This window comes from Bos javanicus, chromosome 28, assembly GCF_032452875.1.
Source record: "Bos javanicus breed banteng chromosome 28, ARS-OSU_banteng_1.0, whole genome shotgun sequence".
In the NCBI taxonomy this organism is placed as follows: domain Eukaryota; kingdom Metazoa; phylum Chordata; class Mammalia; order Artiodactyla; family Bovidae; genus Bos; species Bos javanicus.
This window is the reverse complement of record NC_083895.1, coordinates 44,474,027-44,491,822: the sequence shown is the minus strand read 5'-3', so window position 1 is coordinate 44,491,822 and position 17,796 is coordinate 44,474,027. Positions and strand designations below refer to the sequence as shown.

The 17,796-nt window shown below is 46.0% G+C and overlaps 1 protein-coding gene across 3 annotated transcripts in view; it reads left to right on the top strand.

The window, feature by feature from the left end:
• ARHGAP22 (Rho GTPase activating protein 22) overlaps positions 1–17,796 on the top strand; it is a 179,339-nt gene that overhangs the window by 8,653 nt on the left and 152,890 nt on the right. For all 3 annotated transcript variants that reach the window (XM_061405622.1, XM_061405621.1, XM_061405623.1), the window contains exons 2-3: positions 1,783–1,960; positions 2,341–2,506. In XM_061405622.1, the coding sequence (XP_061261606.1) occupies positions 2,455–2,506 (52 nt within the window). In that variant the 5' untranslated portion in view covers positions 1,783–1,960; positions 2,341–2,454. The remainder of the gene's footprint in view (positions 1–1,782; positions 1,961–2,340; positions 2,507–17,796) is intronic.

The window sequence follows — 17,796 nt, the reverse complement described above, 5'->3', positions numbered from 1 at the left end:
TCTTCTGTTCTACCTAGTTATATGGTGATCTTTTTGCGGTTTGGTTTTGTGAGGTCTTCTGCCGGAGTTCAGTGAGTATTCTGTGAAAACTGTTCTACATGTAGATGTATTTTTGATGTTTTTGTGGGAGGAGGTGTGCTTCAGGTCCTTCTGCTCCCCCACTTTGATCTCCACTCTAGCATTTTTTAATAAGGCAGCCTTAATGAAGATGAAGCAGACACCTCAGGAAGCAAACTGGAGAACTGGGGCAGAGGGAGAGTCTGACTTGGTTGACATTGTCAAACTGCAGGATCTAGCCATACCTGAAGTCCATATCATGAGAACTTCCTCAATAAAGAAGCCAAAATACTCCTCTTATCTTCTAAGCCAATTTTAATTGTCTTTTTTGTTTCCAGCAACTGAAAGAATCTTACCTAATCATCCTCTTTTGACCAAAGCTAAAAATGGATACTCAGAAGGCATATGGTTAAAAAAAAAAAAAAAAAGAAGGCATATGGTTGCCAGATAAAATATAGATCACAGAGTTAAATCAGAATTTAGATCAGTTACTAACAATGAATAGCAACAGTACCTTTATAGTAGATGTTATATCCCTTGAAATATTTGTAGCACATTTATACTATATAACAGGGAATTCCATATTTTTATTTGCTAAGTCTGGTAGCCCTATTTCAGCCACATGTCCATATTTACACTACTAAAAAAAAAAACTGGGCCTGGACACAAACCCAGAGTTTTTAATTCTAAAGCCACTACTACCCCAGGTCATGCAATGGCGTCTTCCTCTCACTCCCCACCCCTCCATCACCTTCCCAGCCTTGTGTGCTTAGAGGGTGTGAAGAGATGTCACTCTGTCCCCAAAGTTCTCTGAGGTCTGTTCCGGTTTCAAGGTTCTCAGGCTTGGCGCTCCTCTGGGTCCTTGGCTTTGCTCTGCCGCTGCCTCTCTGCTTTGGGCTCCATCTCTCTTCTCACTCTGCTCTTTGCCCCGACTTCCCTTTGCAAGCCAAGCCACTGTTCGCTTGGTCCCAAGGACATGCTGCCGTCTCTGGTTGGGGCTTTGTTGTTCTCTTCCAGCAGTTTCACTCTCACCCACCAGCTTCTGTGCCCAGCTTCCCCGGGTCAGTCCGCAGAACAAGCCTGGCCCCTCTACCGAGCTGTCCCTGTGTTCCCCTGAGAACACCAGAAGCAGGAGCTGTGCCTGGTCACCAAGGCATGGAGCGGGGTGCAGCCCGCTGAGTGCCGTGCCAACGCCACAGTCGGGAGTGGAAGGGACACGCCCACAATGACCGCGGGCGCTTGCTCTATCTGTGTAACACTAACTGGGGCACTGCCCTGGAAGTCCAGTGGTGAAGACTGCCTTCCAATGCGGGGGTTGTGGGTTCCATCCCTGAACAGGGAGCTAAGACTCTACATGCCTCAGGCCAAAAAACAAAACCAGTATTGTAACAAGTTCAATAAAATAAACTTTTAAATGGCTCATGTTTAAAAAGTCTTTAAAAAGAAACAGTGATTGGTTCTATAATCACAAACATGAGGCAAATTCAACACAGCAGAGGCAGGGGAGCAAAGGAGACAAGAAAGGTGGTCGAGAGAATGTTCTCTTGGCTGTCCCTGCCCCCGGGAGTCGGGCTCAGTCTGTGTAAACTCCCTGCATATTTAAATAGGATGACATGCCCCTGCCTTTCCGGCGGTCGCCAGCACCACGTGTCAGTGATGCTGAGGGCTACAGAAATGTCACTTGGCTGTTTTCTAATCAGGATTTTTCTTTTTCATTTTCCACAGCTATAAAATATGCGATGATGATGCTAAAGCTCCAGAAATGGAATGAGATGCCATGCTGTTAGCTGCAGTGTGCCAGGGTGAGGGTCTGCCGTGGGCGCTGCTGGGGCTGTGTTTCCCCATCCGGGTGTGGGGCCCGTGTCCTTCGTCTCCCCACTCACAGGACTGCTGTGCACACCAGGTGAGGGTTTGCAAATCACAGTTCACGTTTTCAGGTCACTGTTTGTAGCTGGTTTTGAAGCTCTCTGGAAAACACATCTCCTTTTAAATCGAGGCCAACCGATTGAAAAGATTAGACATATCTGACAGGTGTGAAGGGCTTTGCCATTTTATACCCACCATCTTATTGACCCTCCGTTCACTCTGAGGTGTGGTTCATCCTTGTTCCCATTCTGCAGATTTGAGGAACTGATACCCGGTGGTCTGTGACTTGCCCAACGCCATTCCACAGTCCCTAGGACGCTTGCATTTAAAGGACTCATTCCTCATAGAGAAGCTTCTTGTTTGAAATCCAAGAAAGCACGAGATAAAGGGCATTCTAAATATATTTCTTTTCTATAGATGCTGATCTCCTATTACTGGAAAACAGGAATTAGCCTGTCTGCTTGAGGATGTGGTTGGTTCTTTATAAAGAGGACATACAGGAAAGCTTGCACATAGAGCGCCAGCTTCGTTATGCTGCCGACGGCTCCCAGCAAAAGGAGGACACTGGCAGCCAGATATTTCGGTAAGAAGTTGATTTTATTGTATGTGGAGTATGATTACCTTTGTTCTTAGCTTCTTGCCTGGGGGATGGGGTCACCTGAGGCCACCCAAAGGAGCTATCTCGGTCTTATAAGCTGAGAGAAAGCATCTAGGGGTGTCTGTGATCAGGACCCGGGCACTGACTGATGGCCTAGCCCTGACCCCTGAACTCAGGAGCTGGTTATGTCTGCCTGAAAAACAGAGCCTTCAACATGACCACGACTGTCAGGGGCCCTGGCTGCAGTGGCTCAGGGCTCTGATGACAGTCAGATTCTGTGAGAATCTGTGTACCCACAGACCACAGGTGCAAAAAGTCATCACAGGGAAGGCGGTGCATCCTGAGGCTGCCCTGTATCTTGCTTGGAAGCAGTCAAGCCCAGCAGTTCATTCAGAAACAGCAAGGACGGTTCTGCTGCTGCTGCTAAGTCGCTTCAGTCGTGTCCGACTCTATGCGACCCCAGAGATGGCAGCCCACCAGGCTCCCCCATCCCTGGGATTCTCCAGGCAAGAACGCTGGAGTGGGTCAGTAGTCTGCAGTAGGCTGTCCCGGAGATAACTTAGACAAAGTGGGGCAACCACTGGGTGGGCATACAAGCGCTGGCTAGGGGGAGAGTCGTGCCTGGCTGGCTGAGGGCTTGTGCTGCGACATCGCTTGTTCTCTGGGCCTCGGTGCCTTCAGGTGACGATCGAAATCCTGGATGCTAGCCAGAGAAGCACAGTCAGTGGCATGCAACCCGGCTGTATGTTAGAATCACGCCGCAGTTCTTAAAAATCCCCAGGCATTGGCGGGGGCGGAGGGCGGGGCGGCGGTTGCATTGTACAGCCTGGAAATCTTGGTTCCCCAACCAGGGATTGAACTCATGTCCCCTGCAGCGGAAGTGCAGCACACCAGGGAAGGCCCTCCCCAGGCATTCTTGAATGCTGGAGGTCAGGCTTAATTGGTGCGGGGCGGGCTGTGGGCATCAGCAGTTGCCAGGTGAACTTCGTGTGCCGCCAGGCCTCCAGACAGAGCCCAGAGAGGCCCCAGGTCACACGGCGGCCTTCGCGCTGGTCTGCACAGGGCTCCACAGGGGTGCGGGATCAAGCCCTGTGTTCACAAAGCCAGGTCCCCAGGATCTCACCCAGGCTAGACGCGTGCTGCAGGTCCTTGTCACGTGTCTAACTCCTCTGGAGCTTCCTTTTTACAGCAGGGAGTGGGTAGCAGCTGACATTAGCCTTGACCTCTGCTCAGGCCTAATGCATTGGGTCGGGGGTGCTGTAAAATCTCAAGGTATTTTTCTCTCAGATGGGTTTATGGGATCATCTCTCTCACCCTGGTACATTCTAGAGGAGATTACTGGGGGACTTGAGCTTGCTTTTAACTGAAATTTTTGAAGACTGAGGCAAACAGAAACTTACCACAAACTTACTTTTTCGAAAGGTTCCAGCTATCAGATTTCCATGGTGTGCCAAATGTCCCCCACCTTCATAGGATGCTGATTCTTTGAGGAAAGGGCAAAGGGGCTCTTGCACAAGATACCTAAATTTAAAGAATTTAGTTTTTTCTTGTGATGAACTTCATTTAAAATTAACCGTTTTAAAGTGAGTAATTAGTTCAGTGGCAATTGCAAGATGTCCCACAACCATCACCTCTCTCTAGTTCCAAAACATTTTCATAACCTCCCAAAAAAAATCCCATCCACGTGAAAAGGCTGCTCCCCACCTTCGCCAGCCCTGGCCGCCCCGAGTCTGCTTCCTCTCTGTGTGGAATTACCCATTCTGGATCTTTCTCATCCATGGAATCATGCAGTGTGTGTTCTTCCATGTCTGGCTTCTTTGACTTGGTGTAATGCTTTGGAGGTTTATCCATATTACAGCACGCATCAGAACTTTATTCCTTTAGGTTGAATTAATTTTTAAAGTGTTATCTGACCACGGCTTGTCAGCTTCGTATGAAAGGAGCAGCTATGCTAGTCTCAGGAAGGCTTTGGAAAGGACAGGAGAGTCATCCAGCGCGGGGGACACGTCCGCACCCCATCCCTGGTCTTTCTAGGTCAGCCCTGTCTCCTCTTCCTCTCCCTGTTTCTCTCTGTCTGTCTGCCTGCCTTTCTCTGACCCTCCTTTTCTCTCTCTCACCTGGATACATTCTAGAGGAAATTGTTGGGGAACTTGAGCTTGCTTTTAACTGAAATTTTCAGACAATTGGGGCAAACAGAAGATTCTTCAGGGTTAAATTGAGCTGCTGTGCTTCACTTAATTGTTCTGCCCATAATTTTGTCAACTTGTGGACCTGCTGTGTAGCAGGAAGCCAGAGGCCGGCTTCTACACAAGTCTTGGCCTTTCACTCGGGGGACCCTGTGCTAAAACTCTCACCCAGGCATGGGCACCACCCTTAAATCTACCTCTTGTGACCTATCCCTGTGCCACGGTCTTGCTTGGTCAGACCAGCTGCAGTCTCTTTGCTTCCAACTTCCCAAATATTCTGCTCACTGAGCTGCCTGGCTCTCAAGTACTGGTGGCTTCTTTTAGCTGACCCTCCATGGATAGCCACTGGCCATCTGAATCACAGTGGGAAGCAAGATGATGGCCTCTGCTCATACCAGGCCAGTGAGTCCACAGTGAAGAAGGCAGGCCTGAATCTAGCCATTCCTACAGGTCCCCACTTCCCCAGCCCACGGTCTGACCTTCAGGACCAAGGCCAGGGGGCAGCTTGGCATGGGCACCCTCCATCACACCCCTTCCCCAGGCCTTTCCAACTCTGTGGCTTTGCAGACTTGTCCTTCCTCTGGAGCATACCATTACCCTTCCCTGCAGTGATACAGGGTTTGGAGGAGACCACGAGAACCCAGGTGGGAAGGCAAGACTATGTCCCGGGAGTACAGGACATTCAGAGAGAGGGGAGCTGACGTGGTAGGAAGGGGAGTGGTGGGCGATTCAAGGGGAAAGGTAGCTTGATGCCACTTTGAGAAACTTGGGCTCTTTCTCCTGGGAGGTAGGCAGCTATCGAAAGTTGTAAATGTCGGACTGATTGGAATTGTTTACAGGGAGAGTGACAGGGCAGCTGGGCGTAGTTCAGCTCTCACCTGGGTTCTTGCAAAGGTCCCCTCACTGGTCTTCCTGAGTCGACCCATGGCCTGTCCACCTCTTCTCAATATTACAAACGGGACAAGGCTTTGAAACCAAATCAGATTAGACCTGTCATTCACTCAACACACCCCAGGGAATTTCCATGTCACACCTCCACCTGGCCCAGCGTTACTCATCACGTCCTCTCCTACATGGCCCATTTGCCTGGCACCAGCAACACCAGCCTCCTTGCTGTTCCTCGAACATACCAGCTCTTTGCTGTGCTCTCACATCTCTCTGGAGCACCCTTCCCCCTCAGATATCCACATAACTCGCAAACTCACTTCTCAGATTTTTGCCCAAATGTCACCTTCTCCTGAGGCTTTCACTGCCTGCCTGCCTGTGTCACAGTGGGATAGGTGACACCGTGCCTGGGTCACAGGTCGTCTGCCCACCACAGTAACTCAGAGGCCTAGGCTAATGGAACAGCCTTTATCTCAAGTGCTGCTGGTGGCCAGACCAGATGGCAAAGGGAGACACTGAGCTCTAGAAGGGCCTCATGGCAGCAATGAAATCCTCAGTCTGGAAGCCACACACGGCACCCTCCACTCATAACTCCTTGCTCCGGCTAACCACAAGGGGTCCAGGAAGCACAGTCCAGCTGCATGTGTGGAAGGGAGGGCTGGAAGTATTTGGCAAACCACACACCAATGGCTACACAAATTGAATCCTACCCTGACGTTCCTACCGTTCTTCTTCGCTTTACTCTTCTTCATAGCATCTGTTATTATCTCCTGTATTTCTGTACTTTAACAGTTTATGGGCATGTAGGTTATATAGCATAAAATTCATTCATTCTAAGTGTGCAATTAAATAGTTTTTGGTAAATTTATAGAGGTATGGAGAAGGCAATGGCACCCCACTCCAGTACTCTTGTCTGGAGAATCCCATGGACGGAGGAGCCTGGTAAGCGACTTCACTTTCACTTTTCACTTTTATGCATTGGAGAAGGACATGGCAACCCACTCCAGTGTTCTTGCCTGGAGAATCCCAGGGACGGGGGAGCCCGGTGGGCTGCTGTCTATGGGGTCGCACAGAGTCGGACACAACTGAAGTGACTTAGCAGCAGCATACAGCTATCACCATAATCCAGTTTTCAGACACTTCTATGGCACAGAAAAATTCCCTCCTGACTATTTGCAGTTAATCCCCCTCCCGCCCCCCAGCCTGGGAAACCATTGCTCTAATTTCCGTCTCTATAAACTTGCCTTTTCTGTACGTTTTATGAAAATGGAATGCTTTGTAGTCTTTTGCATTAGGCTTCTTTCCTTTAGCATCGGGGTTCTGAGGTCCATTCACGTTCTTGTATATATCAGTAGTCGTTCCTTTTTAGCTGAAAATGCTCCATTGTGTGGATGTGCATTTTTTTATCTGTTCACCAGTTGATTTATTATTTTAGGGCATATCCTGAAGGATGTTATATGTATATGAAAATAAAGTACATTCCACTGTCATTGTGAGGAGTGTCCTATATATATCAATTTGGTCAAATTGGTTAATAGTGTTGTCCAAGCCTTCTGCATCATTGCTGATATTCCGTCCAATTGTTCTGTCATTTACTGAGATGACAATAAATGACATTGTTGACATTACGACTATTGATAAAGGGAATTCTCAACTCTTATTATTCGACTGTCTGCTCTCATTTTTTTGCTTCCTGTATTTTGAGGCTGTTTTGTTAAGTCTGTGTATGTTATTAATTGTTATTGCTTCCTGATGTATGCAACTTTTATCATTATAAAACGCTCCTCTTTGTATTAATGTTTCATTTCTTAAAGTCTGTTTTATCTTATATTAATATTGCTGGCTCCGGCTGTCTCATGGTTCCTGTTGCATAGCATATCTTTTTCCATCCTTTTCCTTTCAGCCAGTTTGTATCCGTGAATCTACAGTGTATCTCTTACAGAGAGCATATAATTGGATCTTGCTATTTCATGAAGACAACCTTTGCCCTTTGAATGGGGGTGTTTAGACCACTCACATTTAATGTAATTACTGATATACTTGAGTTTACATTTTCCATTTTGTGATTTGTTTTCTATATATCTCCTCTATTTTGTTCCTCTGCTCCTCGTTTATAATCTTCTTGGTATTAGATATTTTCTAGTATACTACTTTAATTTTTATCGATTTTTTTTGCTGTATTTTTGTGCCATTTTCTTAGTGTTTGCTCTAAGGATTGCAGTATGCACTTTATCTTAATCTACTTCAGATTAATATTTAATTCTAGTAAAATATAAAACTTTGCTCCAAGGTAGTTCCATCTCCTCCCTCCTCCTTTGCTTTATCTTTGTTATGTATTACATCTGTGTATTATAAACCCCAAAGACACTCTTGTAATTATTACCTTATACACACTGAAGTCTTTAAAAGATGCTAAGAGAAGAAATGAGAAAAATATATTTATAGAGTCTTTCATATTAATCCACACATTTATGATCTCCTGTGTGCTTCATCTCTTCCTTTGGATTCTGGTTACCACCTGCTGTTACTTCCTTTCAGGCTGAAGAACTTCCTTTAGTGTTTCTTATAAGGCAGGTCTGCCAGCAGGGAATTCTGTTAGTCATTGTTTATCTGGGAATGTCTTAATTTTGTAGGATATCTATTGGGATATAAACTTCTTGGTTAGCGGTTTTTATTTTTCAGCCCTTTGAGTACGGCCTTCTACTTCTAGCCTCATTGTTTCTGATGAGAAATCAATTGTGAATCATGTTGATGTCCCCTCCCTGGCATGAGCCATTTTTCTCTTGCTGCTTTCAAGGTTTTTTCTTTAGCTTTCAGCAGGTGAATTCTAAAGTATTGGGCTATATATCTCTTTGTATTTAAAACCTTCTTGGGGTTTTTAAAGTTGGTTACATGTAAAAACTGATATTTTTCCATCACATTTGGCAAGTTTTCAGCCACTATTCTTTTTAAATGATTTTTCTATTTCTCTCTTTTGTCTCCCTCTAGAACTTGTATTACACAGACACTGGCATGTTTGCTGGTACTTGACAGATTTCTAAATGTCTGTTCTTTTTCCTGTTCTGTGTTTCTCTGTATTCTTCAGATACGGTAATCTCTGTAGCTCTCTCCTAATGTTCTTGTATTCTTCCTTCTGCCATCTCAAATCTGTTGAGCCCGTTTAGTGAATTTTTCATTTCGGTTATTGGACTTTCAACTCAAGAATTTTCTTTTTTTTTTTTTTATATTTTCCGTCTCATTGAGATTCTCAATATGCTGATTCATTGTTATCGTGCATCCTTTTAATTCTTTAAACATGTTTCCTTTAGTTCTTTAAATGTATTTGCATAGATTTTTTTTGAAGTATTTGTATTCTAAATACAAAAATCTGGGACTATTTGGAGAGTTTCTGTTGGCATCTTTCCTAAGTATGGGTCACACTTCCCTTTTCCTTTGTACATCTCATAACTTATTAATTAAAAACTGAGCATTTGGTAACATATTGTAGGAACTCAGAATTATAATTTATTCACCTAAACATTGCTGTTGTTGAATTGTTTGGTAACTTGCCTGGGATAAGTCTGTTAAATCTGTCTCCCCCCACAATATGTACTCACTAATATCTCTGGTTTTATTTGTTTTTTATTCTCCCTTTTATTTTTAAACTTGGCTTCCTAGAATGGTCACCCTGTTTCTGTGTAATTCAGTAGTCAGCCAATGATTAGACAGATACTGTATCCAAACACTAAGCCAGTGGAGCTTCCATCTTCTGCTAATAGATATGCAGGAGGTAGGGAAATGCTATCAAAGTTCAGATTGTTTTCAAGTTTTCCACGTTTGCCCTGGCTTTCACTTTCTGCTGGACTCTTCACATGACCTCTGCACATGCCCACGGTCTTAGGGTTGGCAGGAGTATATGGGTGCCCTAAGCCCTCTCTGGTCGCCGCTGTGCACACACGCAGCCTAATGGCCGCAGCAGTGACTGCAAACCCAGGCACAGTCTTAGTTCTCCCCGCTCACTTGTTGCCACGATTGTCTCTTCCACTGACAGTGCCTCTGGGTGTGGGCATCACCCACGGCTCCAAATTGAATGAGCTGCTTCAGCTTCATCAGCAGAGTTGCTGGTCCCCATGATGTGTCCCACCCTGGCAGAAACTCTGTTGAGGACTGAGCTGGGGAAAGTGGGATAGAAGCACCCCTTGGTAAGAACTCCACAGACTCTCACTGTTCTTACCTGAAGTAGAGCAGACTTCCGAGCATCAGTGATTTTCAGATTGCCGCATTCCTTTGGTCAGTTTCAGATATGGAAATGGTTCTTTTGTCAGTTTTGTCCAGACTTACGTTGCATTTTGGAGAAGGCAATGGCACCCCACTCCAGTACTCTTGCCTGGAAAATCCCGTGGATGGAGGAGCCTGGTAGGCTGCAGTCCATGGGGTCGCTGAGGGTCGGACACACCTGAGCGACTTCACTTTCACTTTTCACTTTCATGCATTGGAGAAGGCAATGGCAACCCACTCCAGTGTTCTTGCCTGGAGAATCCCAGGGACGGGGGAGCCTGGTGGGCTGCCACCTATGGGGTCGCACAGAGTCAGACATGACTGAAGCGACTTAGCAGCAGTAGCACGTTGCATTTGGAGAAGAGGTTTTGCTGACCTCATCATTCAGACATAGTTGGAAGCCCTGCCTCTGCTTACTTATTTCACCTCTGATCTGTCTCCCCTCTCCCATCCAGATACAGGCTCTATTCTACAGGCTTTATTGCCACTACCCGTCTGGTTACTATTCAAGCACACTTAGAGTAGGGAGGGAAAGTAAGGTTAGTGTTAGAGCTGTTTTCACAGTGCCTAGAATGATGTCTGACACACAGGATATGCTTAATAACTGCTGAATGAATGAACAGATAGCAGGGAGAGAAGATGAATGGAGGTCAGGTGGCCTGCTTGAGGATGCAAGTCAGTAACAATGTGAAAGGGACAGTGGGCTCCAGAGACGACGGAGAAAACAGATGGACAAGAAAAGTGCCGGGCAGGGACGGCGTTGTGGGTGTCTGTGCAGCTGGGTTTGGTGTTGCAAAATACTTCTGCACAATTCCAGCCCTTTGTCGCAGAACTAAACACATACGAGGCCCAGGAGTCAGAGAAGCTAAGAGGTTCCGTAGGAAGCTGGGATGATGGCAGGTCCAGCTGCCCCTTCCTCCCAATGAGCTGAGTCAGCTTCTCAGCAACAATGCCCATGGGCTACAGAATGGCTCATGCTTCCTTTGCAGTCTCTCAGATCCCCCAGGAATCTCCTTGAAGCCCAGCCTGTGGGAAACATACAAGAAAGGGAGCCCTGGAACATGTCCCTCGGTCTTGCCGGGTTGCATTAGAAAGCCATCATGGGTTCTTATTCCCTGGTTTTGCGTATGGGAAGCCAATGAAAGGTGGGAAGCCATGCTAAGGTTCCAGCAGGATGACTCTGGGAAGGGAAGCTGATGAGCAGGGGAGAAGAGGCTGAGGCAGGGAGACGTTTCAACAGTTCTGGGAAGGACTGATGAGATGCTGGGCCAGCAGAGTGATGGTGGTGACAGAACAGCCTAAGAACGTGAACTGCACAGAGCTGGGTATCTGGCTCCTGTGGAAGCTGGAGGGCGGAGGGGAGGAAGGAGAAAAGTCAAGGCCTAACCTTCTGGCTTGGGCCTCTGGGAGGGAGGCGGTGCCGTTGTTGGGAGGGGGACAGAGAAAGGACAGGTATGGGGAGGGCTGCTTGGTGCCACGCCTAACTGGCCCTTCTAGCATTCTCTGTCTCTCTGTCCCATCTCATCATGCATGCATCCATCCATCATGTGTGCCCTGTGGGCTGCTCTGGACAATACCTCTGAGTGAAGAGAGACACCTTCCCCCCAGCTTCACACAAGCAATGACCCACGGTACCTGCCCTGCACCCAATGCCACGCACACTACACTGGCGCCTCTCTATCCACAGGCAGTTTGACAGCATTCAGCCAAAGGTCTGGTTGGCTTCTGAAGTGGTCAGCTTCCTGGAGACTGATCTGGTAGGGTGGTGGCACTGTGTACACAGAGGGCAGCTTCTCTGACTGTCCCCCCACCCACTCTGGCCCTTCATGCCGGAGGAACTCTCAGAATTAAGCTAAAGCTCCCGTCAACCTGATGCTGTGTCCACATCTGTCTTCCCCAAAAGCAGAGCCCAAGGACTTGGGTGCAGGTGGTTTATTTGGAAGATGATGCCAGGAAGCAGGAATGAGGGGATGGGGGTGAGACATGGAATGAGGGAGGGCCTATCTGAAGGACATTATCAAGGTCGTGCCATCAGCAACAGACCAACTTTTGCAGGAACCCTAAGCAGTGTGTGGAATGCCTCTCACTCCCAGTGAGGAGGAAGGGCAGTTGTGATTAGTGTGCTCAAGCTCCATAACAAAGGGTAGCAGGCTGGGCGGCTAAAACCACAGCAACTGATTTTCTCATAATTCTGGAGGATTAAAGTCTACGATCAAGGCTTCTGAGGTTTCTTCTGAGGCCTCTCTCCTTGGCTTGTTAGATGGCCATCTCCTCCCTGTGTTTTCACATGGTCTTTTCTCTGTGCAAATTTGTGTCCTGATCTCTTCTTCTGATAGTTGGAATAGGACCCCTGTTAATGACTCATTTATAACTTAATCACCCCTTTAAAGACCTCATGTCCAAGTACAGTCACATTCTGAGGTCCTGGGGGTCAGGACTTCAGCATATAAATGTCGGGTGGGGGAACACAATTCCGCCCATGACATCAGAGGAGAACCCTCTTGCTTTCCTGGACTCTGAGCTGAGGAATACTGAGGCATCTGTGCCCCAGGAACAAGGAGGCTGGGGCGAGGCTGGGCAGAGCCCTCAGCCGGGATCTAGAGAGAAGCTCTGCCAGACACCCTGCCTCTTGGAGCCAAGTGGAAGCTGACACTTACCCACCCCCAGCAACTGAACCAAATAGAGACTGAGTCAGACTGCTTCCTTAGGGAAGCAGTTTCTTACGCTGATTTCTGTTCCTGCACATTTGGGAGAAATGACTCGACCCTGAGAGTGGTTGCGAAATGGCAAACCGCACGGGGGCTCAGAGCTCTTTTGCACTCCCCTGGGTCTTGTTTACCACTGCCCCAGCTCTGTGGGGGTGGAGCAGCTCTCCCTGCTGGCCAGATAAGGAAGCCGAGATTCAGGAAATCCGGTGACTCCCGAGGGCACACCGCTCCTGTGCAGGAGAGGCAGGGCTCGGCCCGGATCCGAGCTGACCCCGCCACTACTCACGTGTAGCTGTGCCTCTGCCGTCAGGCACACAGCCATCAAGTCCCCTGCCCACATCTGCAATGCGCATCCATCCGGCTTTCCAAAGTATGACTGGCTTAGTGATACACATGGACTTCTCTCAGCATGTTTAGTGGTTGGCATGTGAGACTGCCAGCCAGTTACCACAGCAGCATCCTGTGGCCTGAGTAGAAGGTGAGGATTAGTATGGAGACAAAGATGCTCATAGCATTGACTTTCTCTGATGCCTGCCCTAAATGCCATCTAAGAGTCAGTGCAGCCTGAAGACCAGCTCAGCCCAGTGTTCAGCTGATTAACTGTTTTCATTCTTTTTTATGACTCAGTAATATTCCAGTGTGTGTCTCTGTGTGTGTGTGTGTGCCACATCTTGTTTATCCACTCATGTGTCATCCATTCAAATGTCATGTGTTGGTGGACATTCAGGTTGCTTCATGACTGGCTGTGGTAAATAGCACATTAAAATGAATACAACATTGTAAATAACTATACTTAAATAGCATTCTGTTCCCCTTCTCTGCCATCCAACAAAAGAAACCATTTTCTCGCCTCTACCCAGACATCTTCTTATGCCCTCCTCTTCTTAGCCCTCTGTCATGATCCAGTCCTTGTTAACTTTCCAGTGAATGGGGAAAGTCAACCCTCCCACCCTGACACTGGCATCATTTTGCCAACATAAGTATAGTCTTTAAAGAAAGCCAGAAAGCTAGACCTAGGTGTAAAATCTCAGTTGCACCAATTACTTGCTCCATGATCTTATTCCAATGATATAATCTCTCCACTTGGGTTCCTCACTATAAAGGGGAGGTGATGATGGGCCATTAATCTAATGTGAGGGTCTAAAGCTGCTGTTCTCTGAAGTCTTTCATGTGGATCCCAGGCCTCTGGGAGGTGAATCAGGATTACCTAGGGATGGGGAGGTGGGAGATGTAGAAGTTGTTTGAAAAAGAATAGTCAATATGCAGCAGCTATTAAAATGTAAAGACCCAGGTTTCTGGTTTCACCTTTGATATGTAAAAAGCGTAGACATAATCACTCCCACCCTTACAGCAAGGAAGGAACTGAATGAACTTAAAATCAGGGACTTCTTCCACCCATCAGAGAATCGAACTCACGGACCAAACCACGACCCCAAATCTAGAGTCATAGGGGAGTTCAGAAAATAACAGCCAAGATATGGCAGCAGTTAGATAATTTAAAGTAACTATGATTAGTATGTTAAGGATGCTAATAGAAAAGGTAGTCAACATGTAAGAACAGATGACTAATATAAGCAGAGAGATGGAAATTCTAAGAAAGAATAAAAAAGAAATTCTGTAAATAAAAATCACTGCAACAGAAATGAAGAATGCTTTTGATCGGCTCACCAGTAGAGTGCACACAGCCAAGGAAATAACTAGTGGATTTGAAAATTTGTCAGTAGAAAATTCAAACTGAATGCAAAGGAAAAAAAGAATAAAAAGGCAGACAGAATATCCAAGATTGGTGAAATAATTTCAAAATGAGACAATTTCAAGATGAGGGCCATCTGATATTATGCACCCTGGCAGGCGGGGTTGAGACACCAGCTTAACCCCTGGTAGCCGGCGATGTGGTACACATAACACACCGCCTCTGAGCCTCACTTTCCTCTTAAGACAGGATTGGCAACTGCCTCTGGTTGGTGTTGTGTGTGAACAGTGGTGATGGGGCCCGGTACTAGGTGGGTGGTCAGAAAAGAGTAACTGATGGAATAATAATGATGGTAACAACTATAGTAAGGGAAGTGTTGCTCCTTGCCATGGCAGGGCCTCTTCTGAGGCTGTATGCATACAGGGCTGAGAAGGCAGGCCCATCCTCAGCAGAGGCGCCTGCTCAGACACCTTTGGACTCTTGACACCTGATTCATATGCCCACCGCAAAGAAGAGAACAGGCCCCATGTTAGCTCCCATGGTGCCATCTCTGGCCATTGTCCACCTTTCTCTGAGCTCCAGAGTTCTGTGTCCAAGCCTTAGAGCTGATTCTTCTGAAAACTCACAGTGCACTACAAGAACATCAAGTCTGGACAGTGCCTTTCTCAAAAGACAAAGGTGGCCCTTCTTCCAGGCTGAGCCAGCTGCAAGATCAGACTTGTTAAGCAGAGCATACACTATGGCTTATTAAGCAGCTCACCCCTCCCCATGCTTCTTTAGCCAGGTATACAGTTGATGGCGCCTAAAATGCCCATCTCCACCTATTGGCCCTCGTGGTCTGTGCCCAAAGTTATCAGGTTGGGATCTTCCTAAATCCCTTGGATATCAGTGGAGACTGAAATTCAAATTTGAAATTTAGAAAGAGGAGCAAGATGCCATGGGCACAGGCTGGAGCTACCCTTCACTGCCTTACCCAGGGACAGAACAGGACACTGCATGGTCCCTTGTTCCTTGCCCTCTCTCAGACTCAGTCCTGAGCCTGGGCCCAGCATGGGATGCAACAGGCCCTGCATTTACTGTTTGTTCTTGCCTAATTTCCCTGGCTAAAACCTCTAGTAATAATGTAGTAAGAGAAGATACTTTTTAAAATCTGTTACCTACTTTGTGGCCTAACATTTGTCCCCCCAGGGATGCGTTCCCAGTACCCTTGAGATGAATGTGTTTAGGAGCTGCTGTGGGTGGAGTGATCTATAGTTGTATATTAAATCTAGTGGTTTATACTGCTGTTCAAGTTCTCTGTTTCTTTGTTGATATTCTGTCCATTCTTGAAAGTAGAACATTGAAGTTTCCAATTACCATTGTTGCAGTGTCCATTTCTCCCTGAGTCTATCTATTTTTTGGACTTTGATGTTCTATTGTTAGGCAAATATATGTTTATAATTGTTACATCTTGATGTATTTGACCCTTTTATTAATATATATTGTCCTTTTCTCTCTCTCATAATACTTTTTGGTCTTAAAGTCTGTTTTGCCCGATTTAAATATAGCCATACCGCTCTCTTTTGGTTACTGTTCTCATGGAATATCTTTTTAAATCCTTTCACTTTCAACCTGTTTGTGTCTTCAAAACTAAAGTAACACTCTTTAGAGAAAAAATTGTTGGATTTTCTTCCTTTTACTTGGAGAGTTTAATTCATTTACATTTAATGTAATTACTGATAAGAAAGGACTTACTCCTACTATTTTGCTATTTTTTTCCTATGTGTCATATCTTTTATGTTCCTCTCCTCCTCAATTACTGACTTCTCTTGTATTAAATGTATAATGCCTGTCATATTCTTTTAATCATCTTGTTCTTTCATTTACTGTATATTTTAGGGGTTATTTTCTTAGTTGTTGCCTTGGGGATTACATCTTAATGTATGTTAATCTAGTTTGGATTAATACAGTATACAGAAGCTTTTATTTTTTTACTGAAGTACAGTTGATGTACAATATTATGTAAGCTGCTGTTGTTCACTTGTATGCCGTGTCTGACTCTTTGTGACCTCGTGGACTGCAGTGTGCCAGGCTCCTCTGTCCTCCAGCATCTCCCACAGTTTGCTCAAATTCCTGTCCATTGAGTTGGTGATGCTCATATAACTTATTATATAAGTGAAAGGTATGCAATATAATCATTCACAATTTTGAAAGGTTGTTCTCTCTTTACAGTTATAAAATATTGGCTGTATTCCCCATGTTGTACAATATATTCTTGAGCCTGTCTCACATCAGAGTTTGCATCTCCCATACCCCCACTCCTATTTTGCCCCTCCCCACCCCCTACAGGTAACCACTAGTTTATCCTCTGTATTTGTGAGTCTGCTTCTTTTTATTATACTTGCTAGTTTGTTGTATTTTTTAGAGTCCACATATAAGTGATATCATGCAGTATTTGTCTTTGTCTGACATATTTCACATTGCACAATGCCCTCCAGGTCCGTCCATGCTGTTGCAGATGGCAAAATTTTATTCTTTTTTACGGCTGAGTAGTATTCCTTTGTATATATACACCACACCTTTACATTCATCTGTTGAGCAGAAACTTTTATCTTCTTCATCATCATTCACTACAGCTTTACACATTGTGTGCTCATCAATCAACACAGGTTTATCATTTTTATGATGCTATTTTTTAAACAGATGAGAGAAAAAGAGAAGTTGCAAAGAAAAATGCATTGATACTATCTTAAGTATTTACCTATGCCATTACTTTTACTGGTTCTTTATCTCTTCATGTGGATTTGAATCACTGTCTAATATTCTTTCATTTCAGCCTGAAGGACTCCTTTTAACACTTCTTATAGGGCAGGTCTGCTAGCAATTAACTGTCTCAATTTTTGTTTGTCTGAGAATCTGTTAAGTGCTCTTCCACTTGGAAGAATAACTGCCGCCTGTTGGATTTGGGGCTGGCAGTTTTTCACGGAGCCCTCTGACTCCCTTGTTGTGCTGCAGGAAAATCGAGGCAGCATGTGTGCACCAGCGCCTCACCAGGTCAGAGGTGTACACCCAGACGGGAGCCGGGTTTGAAACAGACGGGAGTGAAGCCAGGGCTGGGAGGGAAGACATGCGGGCCAGAGTGGGAGGGCCTCATCCAGCGGCACCTTTGTGGTGAGCTGCGAGTGCTGTCAGTCATGGAAGCCTGACACCAGGCTGTAGGAAACTAGAGTCGTGGTCGGAAGGATGGCCTGTGGTTTCCAATCTGAGGCATCCAGTGATTAGCTTGGTGGCATAACTGGGGAAATAGGGAAGAAAACGCCATCCGTGAGAGAACAGACAACTGGGAGATCATGTCATCTGTGCTGAGTTAGGAAAACTAGGAAGTGAGAGAGGAGAGGCATGTGAAAACAGGGGCTGAGAGGCTTGGTATGGACACTGGTTAGAATTCTGTGCGTTGCAAGTCACAGAAAGACAACCTAAGCCAGCTAAAGCCAGAAAAGGGAATTTATTCAAAATGTATCAGAGATTTACAAAGTCCTTTGCAAGCTGGAGAACCAGGCTTGGAAA